Source organism: Camelus bactrianus, chromosome 3, assembly GCF_048773025.1.
Source record: "Camelus bactrianus isolate YW-2024 breed Bactrian camel chromosome 3, ASM4877302v1, whole genome shotgun sequence".
Taxonomy (NCBI): domain Eukaryota; kingdom Metazoa; phylum Chordata; class Mammalia; order Artiodactyla; family Camelidae; genus Camelus; species Camelus bactrianus.
Genome location: NC_133541.1, coordinates 17,112,170 through 17,126,013, shown reverse-complemented (window position 1 = coordinate 17,126,013; position 13,844 = coordinate 17,112,170). Strand labels below are relative to the sequence as shown.

At 34.1% G+C, this 13,844-nt stretch overlaps 1 protein-coding gene across 1 annotated transcript in view; it reads left to right on the top strand.

Moving 5' to 3' along the window:
- Window positions 1–11,997, top strand: part of CDH12 (cadherin 12) — an 864,393-nt gene extending 852,396 nt beyond the window's left edge. Inside the window, exons 13-15 of the mRNA XM_010955574.3 lie at window positions 2,925–3,042; window positions 6,838–7,089; window positions 9,962–11,997. Coding sequence (XP_010953876.1) covers window positions 2,925–3,042; window positions 6,838–7,089; window positions 9,962–10,461 — 870 coding nt within the window. The 3' untranslated portion in view covers window positions 10,462–11,997. The remainder of the gene's footprint in view (window positions 1–2,924; window positions 3,043–6,837; window positions 7,090–9,961) is intronic.
- The last annotated feature ends 1,847 nt before the right edge of the window (window positions 11,998–13,844 follow it).

Genomic DNA, 13,844 nt, shown 5'->3' with positions numbered 1-13,844 from the left:
GGGAGGTTCTAGTGGAGTGAGGGTATGATGGAGGACCACATAGTTAATGAAAGTTACTGTCAAAATCCTAGAGTTTATGAGAGTATGGTAGATAGCCAGATTTTTCCTGTACTATAAATGAGTGATGAATATATGATATGATATGATATGATATGATATGATATGATATGATATGATATGACATAGTATAATCTAATAGGAACTAGGCTTGAGCAAATGGTATGAATGTATTATGAAACAAGAATATAATTAATCCAATATTGTGTACCTAGTTTCCAAAGGAAAAATACACCAGAATGTGTTGGTTTGATGTATATTTTGATTACTTTTGAATAGCATAACTACTCATTTAAGAAAATGTGAAGTTTTAATTCTTATTTGAAAAAATATCTGAATATGTGGAACAGTATCTTTATTGAAAAAGGTCAGTCTTTAAGATTTAGTATTTGTTTCAGTTTGAATGTTTTCTGCTGCTTTGTAGAATATTTGTCCCATTATTTGAATCCTGTGAGGTTCACTAGCATTATGACTATTAAAATTAGATAAAGCTTAAAAATAAATGTTCTCATTCACATACACCCCATTTCAAGTGCTCAGTAGTTATAAGATTTGCCTCTTTAATTTTGAATAGACACTGAAATGCGTTTTTTAAAGTTTTAATGCTTTATCACTCTAAATGCACCCCAAATTTACATTGGATGAACCCAGTGCCTGCTTTAACGTCTGAAATAGTAAATGCTTCCTAAAGGTTTACACAAATAAATAACCTGATTTGATTATTATGAAGTTGTAAGAAGCTTGCCAAAATTCCACAACTTAGCTATTTTCAACTTTCTAGAGCCCTCCACTACTACTCCAAAAAGCCATTTATTTTTAAGTAATTAGAGATATTAATTATTTCATAACAATCAGAATCTTGTAGTGCATTAACTGAAAGCCTTTTGGAAATAGAAATATGTTTGTCTAGTAAATTGAAGAGTTTAAAAAGTTGGGAATAGTAGGCATAATTAGAGATAACTTGATTTTCTTATATCTAGACAAAGGGATAAGGAATCTTTGGGGTCTTTGGAAGCTCTTGTTTCTAATAATTATCTCTTGGACATTCTTTTTTCTGTTGGGCCACATTTACATAGAAAACATAATCCTGAAATGTCTGAAAGGTAGTGTTTTCTGCTTTTGACCTCAGCCATCCTCCCTCTTGCCTAGGAACTCTACATAGAAACTATCTATCTATCCTTGACTATAATTGAATATGCATTCATGGATGGATGGATGTATGCCTTATCTATCTATCTATTAATCAAAAGAAGTAAGATAAAAGAAAGATGATGCTATATAAACCAATGGTGATATTTGTAGTGAATCAATAACGTATGGGGGTTGTTTTCCTTAAGGCAATAACTCCCAAGGGCCAGTTCCAGATAGGTGCCAGTTTATACTGAAAAATCCATCACTGTATGCTCTTTTGAAGGGTGTTTCTACATTCTAAAATTATGTTCTTGATAAGTTTTGATGTTAAATACTTTTAATTTAGTAAATAATTGTGATAGTTGATAATAAAGGCAAGACAAAACAAAATTGACAAATTAACTCCCAAATAATTTAAAGAAATTTTATGAATGAGATATAGTGATCTGAGCACATGGTTTTATGTGAAGGAAAGTTGAAGTTTTACGTGATCTGTATGGTAATTATTTGACTAAATCAATACATTCCATGATTTGGCCTTCGGTGGTGAATTCATGACAATGCTAAAAGAGATCCTGTGTGACTGACTCATACTAAAATAGGGAACCGAAATTTTAATTTTATGATCAGTTGTCAAATTACAAATTACTAGTACTGTACGAGACACCTGAAGCCCCAGGATATACATCTTTGTGTTCGCGTGTGTTCGTGTGTGTTCCTGTGTGTGCCTAGGAGACCAAACAGCTACATGGGAAGGTAGATCATAGTCATTAGATTGAGTTTTGCTGTGGAATCAAAAGAAAAGTAGCAAATAACTCACATGTTTAATGACATCAGTCTCAGATCACATGGTGCAAGCTTTGCCCCTGGGGACCAGGATATTATATATCTAAGCTCTTCCTCTGGCAAATTCGAATTTAGTCTAAGAGTGTGATCACCTGAACAGCACATTGCCCTCCTCCCCTTCCACTCACAAGTCCTGAAATTCTTCCTGATGCAAACCCATTGAATATGTTAATAAATAAACACCTCAAAGCCATTTTGCTTTGCTTATCTATACAGTGAATAATCACTTTTATGGTTTGGCTTTCAGAAGTTAATCTCTAGATTCTCAAGGACATCTCATTGAAGTATCAGAATTTTAACTACTTAGATACACAACTTATGGGAGCAACTTAGGAAAAATTTGAAATTAGGTTGGTCTTGCTTACTTCTTAAAAAAAAAAACACCTCTATAAAAACACAATTTGTATTCTTACCCATTGGGGAAAAGAGACATAACTACAGAAACAGATTTACATCCTCTGTATCTCTCTTTCTCATCAGTTTACTTATTTATGAAAATAAACTCAATCTCACAAACAAAACTATACTAAAATTTTGCTTTGCAAGGACTTTTAAATAATCAGAGATTTTTATGATGTTAGAAAGCATTTATTTCACCTAATTTAAAATGCAAGCAAGTACATTTTAATTTTATTTTGCTTATTAGTGAAAAATTTCAGTGTTGTTAAGCTTTTTAGCTATATAGATATCGACTTGGAATTAGCCCATACCCTATAACTGTACCTGCCATTATTAACTATAAATTTTTAGCTATTTGTTTATAAAATGTATTTGTAAATAATTGGCCTACTGATATGAATTCTAAAAATGTTTCATTAAATAAACTTACTATGTAGAGTTCCCTTTGAAGCTGATGACTGATTGCAAGTTGCATCTCAACTTTGTTTCAGATAATTCAGACAGTCAGCGCTGCAGACCGCGACCTTTCACCAGCCGGGCAGCAGTTCTCCTTTAAATTATCACCTGAAGCTGCCATCAAACCAAATTTTACAGTTCGTGACTTCAGAAGTAAGTTTAACCACATACAAATTTACCGCTTATTATGCAGCTTTGTAAAAGGACACAAAGGTAGGAAACCAATGCTTTTCCTAAAAGCACTCAAGTCCATCAAATATACAAATCCATACATGAGAAAGGCAAAATTTCATGGCTAGCTGTAAACTAAATATTTAACCTATCTCGACTGTATCTAATGAGGAAAATTACTTCCGTTTATAATGTGGATATCCCCTTAATGAGTCAAGCAAACAAGAGGCTATTTGAGAAATTGAATACTTTCCGTGTTTTAAATACACCATTTGTTCCACACGCACTACTTGTACACACAAATTGGTACCTTCCTAGAAACCATTTTGTTTGAATAACACATGGTATGGCACAGGCACTGTAGTGAGATTGGCATAGGTTTTCATTCCCACTGTATTACTACCTCGATGGCAGACTCTCAATATGTTAAATTATACTAAATAATTTTAACCCTACGGTTAAAATAAATTAACCTCATAGTATTTATGTTAAATAAAATAAGGTATAAGAATTCTCTAACACAATGCCTAAAACTCATTACCTTCAAGAGAATTTTAGCCACCCCCTCTGCCATTGTATCTACACTTAGATTCTACCACACTGCTACTTCCATCACATTAGCACTGCCACTGATACTCATATTACCACAATATAAAGGACACTGGATTCGAAATAGTAAGGTTAAGTACTGGTCGGTTCTGACTTTATTTGTCCTGTGACTGGATATTTTATCTCTTCTAAGTCATACATAAAGTAGGGAATAAAAACACCTGAGTTCATAACATGGGGTAGTAAAAACTAATTTTTTTTTACTAAATTTTATACTTACAGAGCAAATGAACCAACTGTGAATGGACAGATAATGCAATGATGATGATGATTGTAGAAATCAAAGAGTGTTTTGAGAAGACTTAGTTTTCTTCAAATACTTGGGGGAAGAAAGTCAGAGTCACAGAAGGAAATTCAGTAAGATTTGCAGCATCTGATAATGTAACATGAGCACGTCTGGGAACGAACAGGGTCCCAGTTGTGAAGGGGCAAATAAGTAGGGATACCACATATGCTATCGTGAAAACTGGAGCACTTTTGAGAATAGAAGTGGACGATATAAGTCACTTTAATTAGAGCAGCGCAACTAAAATAGGGCAGTTATAAGAGAAACTAGACTGTATGATCACCCTGTCTATAAGCCATTTACAGACCTTGTAACTTAAATCTAATGACTTGAGAATTCTTTGAAAGATTTACAGGAGAGTGTAACACTTTCAGATTTGCATTTTAGCAGATCAGTTCAGATGCAGTGTGGAAAATACGACAGAGGATGTAAGATGACTTCTGATGCCACTCCAGAAACTGGCTGAGTCTTGGATTAGGATAATGGCCATGAGGATGGAAGTTAGCGGTTAGAGATAGAATCCATATAGCTGGACGCTAGATCTCCTGAATACTATATGTAAAGGTGATAAAGAAGAAGACTAATCCAGTTTCCAGACCATTGGCTTGGGCAACTCAACAGATGGTCGCATCATTGAGGAACAAAAGTAATGACTATTTTCCGTCATTGTATTTTTTTTTTTTTTTGCTGGAGAATCTATATCTGACTAATTGTGATAATATGAATCAGATCATCTTGCCTCATAGCATGTTTTCTCATGTATTTGCCACTTAAAAGTCTCAACATGTCTCAGCATGTATTTGCCACTTACCATAGTGCCAATTTTATCTTGTTATATTTTAAGTGTAATTGTAAGGTTTGTTTTTTTTAAGCAGATAGAAAATTTTTTTCACCTTTTTTTGTGAGAACATTTAAGTTCTACTCTCTTAGCAAATTTCAGTTATACAGTACAGTGTTATCAACCACAGTCACCGTGCTATATGTTAGGTCCTCAGACCTTCTCCCTATTATGACTGAGAGTTTGTATCCTTTCACCAACCTCTTCCTATTTCTCCCACCTCCAGCCCCTGGCAACCATTTTTATACTTTCTGTTTCTATGAGTTGCACTTTTTTTTTAAGATTCCTCATATAAGTGATACCACTGCAGTATTTGTCTTTTTTCCTGTCTGGCCTATTTCACCAGCATAATGCCCTCCAGGCTCATCCATGTTGTCACAAATGGCAAAATTTCCTTCTTTCTTACAGCTGAATAATATTCAGTTGTGTGTGTATATATACAGTATACATGTATGGCATTTTTTAATCTGTTCATCATTGGAAACCATTTTACAGATGAAAATGTCATTTAATATATCTTTTTTCTTCCCATCATGGACAGCATAATGAATTCTGAATCATCACATATCAATAATAACAATGGATTGAAAATAAACCTTTGAAAAGGGTAGACTGCCTTTTGACATATTCAAGAATATCGAAACCCTAGTTTCCTAAGTGCAAATACACGAGCTTCTCTGACTTTTTATTTCTAGTAATCATTTTTCACTCAGGTTTCATACTTTAATCCTTGAGTGTTCTTTTCCCCAGATTCAAGTTTTCAGTTATTAATTGCTGAAGATTTCAATATTAATTCAACTACTCCTCATTTTTCTATTCCTACTGTCAACACAAGTGCCTGGCATCGCTGACTCTTGTTGAGAATATTATAATAGGCATCTGGCAGCTTGATACTTTGTTTCTCAATTTAAAAATATCTTCTATGTCCCATTCCAAACTCTATCTTATCATGTAAAGTTGTCTCAACTTGGTGCTTCCCACTGAAATGGGTATGGAGAAGGTGCCTAATTTTTAGTTGTTGAAATTAGAATCGACAGAAAGATGAATGGAATATTATTGAGACAGTAGAATTTTTCTGACATACTTGTATTTTCCTCAGTAGCATATTTGTCTAAAATTGTGTTTCCTGATTCTAAAGTGGGTATCATGTATGCTATAATAAACTAAATAGTAATACATTTTAAAAAATAGCAAAGTGTTTCTAAGAGTGACTTTAGTAGACTTAAAAATGAAATAGTGTTATGAATACAATAAAATTTCCACTTCTATGTATAGAAATAAAAGAAGCAAAGAACAAATGCATGCAAAATTTTAATAGAAATATTAATTGTATTAATATAAAATTTAAACTCCTTATTGGCTTTGATTGTTTCAAGTAAGTATTTCATTGTTGATTGTATCCAAATTAAAATGAATTATTTATGTAATTAAAGTGACAATTATTATAATTCATGATGTGTAAAAATTGTAATGAATCTTGACATTTTTAACACATTTTATTTTCCTTTTCATGTTTCTTAAGTGAAAGTGAAAGTGTATAAATATACAAATATATGTAACATATAGATTTGGGAAAAATTAAAAAAATCAAGTTTTATCTGAATAGTCTATTGATATTTGTTATATTTTCAAAAATAGTTTCTTAGGTAAGATGTTATACAGATTCCTACATTGTAATCTTTGCTCTTCTGTCAAGTAAGAAAACACTCACTGGAGTATTTTTTCTCTGTGAGATTTTGATGTCAGAACAAAAAAGTGAGTCAGTGCAACATACTCCTGGTCTTATAAGCCATTTTCTCTTCTCTCTGAATAGAAAATTTAATTCTTACACCAGACAAGACTAATGTTTCTTCTTTTCCTAAGGTTTGTTTTGACTAGATTGGATTACATTTTGACAGCGTTCATAATGATAAAGGAAAGAATTAAAATCTGGGTGTAGTTTTACTGACTTAAGAAGAGCTTCCTACTGTTTAACAGATACCAACTTTGAGGTCTGAAGTGATGCTCATAGTAACCATCTTATCATACGTGTCATGTTTTGTAGACAACACAGCTGGAATTGAAACCCGAAGAAATGGATACAGCCGCAGGCAGCAAGAGTTGTATTTCCTCCCTGTTGTAATAGAAGACAGCAGTTATCCTGTCCAGAGCAGCACAAACACAATGACTATTCGAGTTTGTAGATGTGATGCTGATGGTACCATCCTGACTTGTAATGTGGAAGCAATTTTTCTACCTGTGGGACTCAGCACTGGGGCTTTGATTGCAATCCTGCTGTGCATTGTTATACTCTTAGGTTGGTTTCACTATTAATCACGTAGCCTCAATGTCTTTTTTTTTCTCTCTCCCTTCTTCATGTATCTCTCCTCATTTTACCATATAAATCAATTTTTAAATTTTCATTGAGATGCCACACCTGGATGGAAGGAAGACTGTCTATTGGACTGAACTATATTTTTATTAAAGTTAATTTTCTCTGTCTTGCCTCATGGAAATATACCAATAGAAATAAATAAATGACATCATAAAAAATATAAATGTATGTTCAAGCCCCTAGGGGATTTTCAAGTAATAACAGTCTGTGACCCTGACTGCAATGAAACTTTCTCTGACACATATCCTATTTGCAGCAATGATTTCTCAATTTATTTTTTACATCCTAGTAATTATTGCTGCCTAATAAGATATTGTATAATCTTTACAATTATATGAGGTGAACAATAGTTCTCAAATACTAGTTTGATCAAGAAAGGAAAAAACAAAAAAGAACAGAAAGAAATAGAAAGTAAAGGAACCTCCAGTTGTTTTTTTCCTGTCTACAGTGCCAGAAAGAGCAAGTTTTATTTCACTGTTCTCAGATCTCCTCACATCAAAACTCCAACCATTCCCACCAGAACAGAACAGAACACACTAGAATTTCTCAAAGCGCAGTGAAGGGAACGGATTGAAGTAAATGTATTCTGTAACATCTCTGTGAGAATGGAAACCTACAGTATGGACTTCCCTCTTCCATCACCTCTGTTCAGCTGACTCCACTTCACTTATTAATTCACAGCCAGACTCACAAAAGCAAAGAGAGATTTTCTGTTTTGCCAGTCATCCCTTTAAATTGAAATTGCAATGAAGGTACAGTCAGGCACTGTGGAGTCAGTTTATATATGCATGCTTATTAGTTAACAAAATAATCCAACAAATGTAGATACCTACCTTTATCTATAATATAGAAAATAAAATTAAAAAAAAACTTACTAGGTTGTAAAGCATGGAGTAAGACTATATAATAGTTTGTGAAGGACAATTCTCTGAGTCAGAAGCTCACTTTGGCTTGGGGGATAAAATTCTAGTCCAGTTTGCATGAAGTAGATATTAATTTCACCCAAGTAACCTTGGTGTGTAGAACAAAGTATTCTTTATATCCTTATAATTTGAATTATAAATTATATCTGGCATCTGTTTGGGCTGATGATATAAACTCCTTTAAAAGGGAAGATTCAAAATAATGCTCTCACATCTGAAATTGAGAATGATCAATTAGGTGTTTAACTTCAAATCTAACGTTTCTTTCTCATAGTCTTCTCTAGAAGCTGAGTCTGAGAGTATTTCCATATCAACCTAGCATGACAGTATTCTGGATGCTTGTCTTTGGCCACTTTGGCTTTCTTACAATATAACAATTCATGTTACCCAAAGTCAGCCTTGTCGTGTACTGTCATCCACCACTCGTTCACCCAAATACTTCCCCCACAGTGCCCCTGCACCACGCTAGCTTTGCGACTTGCTGGTATACAGCAGTGAATGTTGACACCCTGAGTCTTGCCATGGGGTCTGCTTACAAATCCATCTACTCTCCGATATCCTCAACCAATCTCAGACTCCTTTAGGTCTTCCAGCTTATTCTGTCCTTCGTAGAGTGAGGAGGAGCATGAGAATCTTGTGGTGCGTGGAAACTTTTCGTTAGCCCTCAAGCACATCTAATTAGTCTCTTTCTCAGTCATGGCAACTCATTTTATACCTATGCAAGTTTCCTCTATGAGGTCTGCGGTCTCTCACATACTCTCTGAGAGAACAAACAATAGTCTCTTTAGTTCTGGGATTGGCCTAAACCCTGGAAGGGGTGCAGGGTGCTAAACATCTCTCCAAGGTACATTGTACAGAAGCTCTGCCTGTATCTCCTCTTTCCTGCTCCTTCATTTTGGAAGAAGAGGGAATAGATGAGCTTCCATCATCATGCAGACTTCTCTACCTTTTAATCGCATGACAAGAGTCTTCCTTCCAGATTCTGCTGTGGTAGATCAAACATGTTTTGGCTTTCAACCTAACCCCACCACTATGGAGGAGATGATAGTGTTATGCCAAGCAAAGTTGAGCACTGACTTCATGGTGGGCATCTGTGCTTATTTGCTCCTAGAAAAAAAAGAAACACTCAATATAAAGATGGCTATAAATCAATGGGAAACAAAGAGATATTCAATAATAAGGTCTATACATTAACTATTTCAAAACATTATCATGTTTTAAGAAGGTAACCTGAATAAAAGACATCTGATTTGGAAAATATCTCAATTTGGCAGGACATAGAATTTACATAACTAGAGGTCTTAGTTGACATGATTTGGAAAACTAAGGTCCTTAGTTCTATATTCTTCTTTGTCTCTTTTTTTCCTTACTTATTGCTTTTAAAAGTATTGTTAAATGAAGATTTGTGTTTATTTCATAGGAGTACAGTAATGTTAACAACTGAGAAATCTAGATATGAATAATGTCTGTTACTTATGGGCTATAAAATTCAAGTCATTATGTCAATGCTTTATAGCTCTCTGTATGATTGGAACAACCATTCTTTTCTGTTTTTTAAATTTTGTAACACACACTTTTTACCTGACACTGAAATATTTACATACAGTATGTGTTAAATACAAGGCTACAATTGTTTGGTTTTGTGAATAATTTTGTTACGGTTTCATGTTAGTTACAATTTCAAAATTGAATTGAATTTTGACAATGAAGAAGAAGTCAACAGAGATATGATCCTTATTGATTACAATATGTTTACTTAGAAAATAATAGGATATCAGTAAAAAAAAAAATCAGCCAGCCCTGATCAATTTTATTTTTTATGGAGAGATGAACTGACATATTCTCAAATTGCAATTTCTGTCTTGTTCTAGCCATAGTTGTGCTGTATGTAGCTCTGAGAAGGCAGAAGAAGAAAGACACCCTGATGACCTCTAAAGAAGACATCAGAGACAATGTTATCCATTATGATGATGAAGGGGGTGGGGAGGAGGATACCCAGGCTTTCGACATCGGTGCTCTGAGAAACCCCAAAGTGATTGACGATAACAACATTCGCAGGGATATCAAACCAGACTCTCTCTGTTTACCTCGTCAGCGACCCCCAGTAGAAGATAACACAGATATAAGGGATTTCATTGATCAAAGGCTTCAGGAAAATGATCTGGACCCCACCGCCCCACCGTACGATTCATTGGCAACGTATGCCTATGAAGGAAATGGATCAGTAGCCGACTCCCTTAGCTCGATAGAGTCTCTCACCACAGAAGCTGACCAGGACTACAACTATCTGACAGACTGGGGACCCCGCTTTAAAGTCTTGGCAGACATGTTTGGTGAAGAAGAGAGTTATAACCCTGATAAAGTCACTTAAGAGAGAAGCAAAGGCTAAAACACAACCAACAGAAGGCATTTAAGGAAAAGGAACGCAAATAGAAATCACACACAGATACATACACACACACACACACACACACACACACACACACCCAGGCTTTACAGGACAAGATTCCTTTGATTATCTGGTTTCTAGCAAGTTACTCTATTTATCATATTGTTAGTTTCGGTTTATTCTGCCAACACAAGATAAATCCTATAATGTGTACTCTTGCTTGGTTTTGTTTTGTTGTTTTGGAAACACACTGAGACAAGCTCAGGCCTCTTAAATACAATTTATTGACATGGCAACCCAGAACGAAGATAGCTCTGTGGCATCACGGTGGAAGAGTGTTAGATTTTTCTTAATTCCACTAAAGTGCCTATTGAAACTCTTATCATTTAAAGTGGTGTATAGTACACTCTGCTGTGATGGCATTACAGGATTCAGATACAGAGGATATAAAACAAAGACCCTGTCTTTATGTCAAGGAGCAATAGCAACATGCTGACTTCTAACTCCTTTTAAGGAAAAAAGAAGAATACTTTCTGAACTCCATCTTCTTAGAATTAAAATGCATTTTTTTCTTTTTTAAACTGTATGCCAGAACCTATTTGTTTTTTCTACCCTTTCAGAAAATTGAAATAAATGCGATAATATCAAATTCAATATGTAAGTCCCGAATTTTAAAAGCAATGTTTAATCTTAATATTAGTTCCTATTAAAGGTGTTCATTAAAATGTTACTTTTTTCCAAAAAAAAATAAAATAAAATTTTTAAAAAGGAAATTTAAAAAAAAATTCTCTTTTTAAAGAGAGGCCTCAGGGCTGAAACTTCACATTAAAATAAATATTGGTTTTGTCTTAATACTGTGCTGGTGTGTGGAAGGTTGGTTTTAACAAATCACCAGATCATAGAAGATTTCAGTCATAGATAAAATTGAAGTTGTGTTTCTATGAAACATTTTGGGGAAAAAAAGTGCCATTGATTTAAACATGGGAAGAATAATTCATATATAGCTGCTCAGAGTTTCTTACAATCTAGTCATTTTTTGATGAACAAAGAGAAGAATATACATATCATATAATACAGAATGGATTTACAACATGTCTAAAAATATTTATTATACCTTATTGAACAAATAAAAAAATCAGGAGCTGCAGAAAATTCAAACCAATGACTAACTCTTAAAATGAACACAAATGCAAAATCAGGTAGTTGACTTGTCAATCTTATTAATACAGAATTCAACTTTGTGAACATTGTTATTATACTGGAGCTCAGTTGCTTTTTATGCTGTCATCTACAATAATTCTAATGTAAACAGTACCATAAACCACCTCTGTAAAAAACTTTCACTTTTTAATTTGATGAGTTTTCTAAGAAAGACTAGATTTTATAAGCATACAGGTAAACTGCACTCATATACAATACTTTTAAATGAATTGTACACTCTAGAAATGCACTTAACAAAACAGGTAACTAACTATGAAATAATAATATATTTTCTTAATATTGTAACTCTACAAGTGACTCCTGAAATTTTAGAACAATATATAGGAAAAATTAAAAGTTGCTTATAGATTCATTCCGAAGATGTCATCAATATCTAGCTGTATTTATGAAATATTTATAATTATATTTGTATTACAAAGTGTGAAAGAAGAAATTCACACTTGGGGAAATGGGTAGAAATATAAATAATGTAGGCAAATTATATTCAGTCCTATTCACTATTAAATGTTTACTTCAAAAACATATAACTGATAATTATGTTGTGGCCATTTGAATCTGCATTTCCCATCCCTCTTCTGGTGTCTCATAGTTGCAGTTACCCTTGCCCTTCCCAGGATAATTGTAGATGTCCTTTCTTACCTCTCACCATCTCAACTTTATCTTTGTCTCATTCCTGGGAACTGCATTAGAATCTTGATGTAGTGGGGTAATTTGCAGTCTAATATGCGAAACACTTATATAATATTTTAAAAGCTGGCAATGTCATAACCATCCTGGAGGAAAAGTTCATTCAATCAACTTCTGGGTTGGTCCCAGCAACGTGATTTGCTATGCCACGATGCAGGACCCTTTGAAGAAGGTTAATATGCAAATCGCTTCCAGCTGACAAAATGATTCTTGTCAAGAGTTACTGCATTTTGCATCTTGCTAGGAAATCTGACTGCCTCTGCATGGAATCATGTATCAGAAGCAATGATGGCACAAGGAAAACTTAGGAGGGGCAGGTCACTTCAAACTACATGACTGAGATGCTAAGCAAATATATAAAATTGGTAGGTCTTTCTTTCACTCAATTAAGAAAACTTTTTTAAGTACCTCTATCTTTTATTTTTGCTACACCACTGAATTACTTTGTTAGGGCTGCATAACAAAACACCACAGGTGGTTTAAACAACACAACTGTTAGCAGTTCTGGAAGCAAGAAGTCCAAGATCAAGGTATCCGCAGAGCTGATTTCCTCTAAGGGCCTCTATCCTTGGCTAGTCCATGGCTGTCTTCTTTCCATATCTTCACATGGTCTTTTTTCTGTGCTAATTCCTTTTCTAAGGACACTAGTCATACTGAGCCCACACACATGACCTTTTTTTGACCTTAATTAAAGGCCCCATCTTCAAATACAGTCATATTCTGAAGTACTGATGGTTAGGAGTCCAAAATATGAATTTTAGGAGAATGCAGTTCAGCCCACAACAACCGCACAGATGTTAATAGCAAATATTTCAAAAATTATTTGATTTACAACAAACAAGCAAATAAATTAATGAGAAAAATACAAAACAAAACAAAAACCATGAATGGAAATAATTTCATGCACCATGGGAAACGACAAAAGTGACTTGGTGAAAAGAGGTCTTTTGATGTTCATACATTGGAAGAATTCTGGTACAGCTTTTATGCTACTGAAGGTACTAGGCCTAGTATTTCAATACTCATAACTATCTTGGGATTTTTAAATTTATAATATCACAGCCACTGGCCTTCATTCAGGCACTAAGCATTGTAAAAATGCTTAGAATTTACATGGGGAATTTTGGCTATTAACAATAATCGTACATAACTTTTTAATTACATTGCATGCTTACCTTTACAGAAATATATGTGTACATAGTCTATGTAATATATGTATGTCACTTATATATTTAAAAAAAATGTAACCTTTGTGTTCAAAGAAGTATTAGATGGACACGTAAGAGTGAAACAGGTGTGCGATACACTAGAAATAATCTAAAATTGCTCTTGTACCAAATTCTATCTCTAACTGAGAACGTCATAAGGGGCAAGCACCTTAGCCTCCTTGTGATCTACTCTCTTTGGTAAAATGAATTTATTGCTTTTGGTGTTATCTATGTTTCCTCTGAAATTTC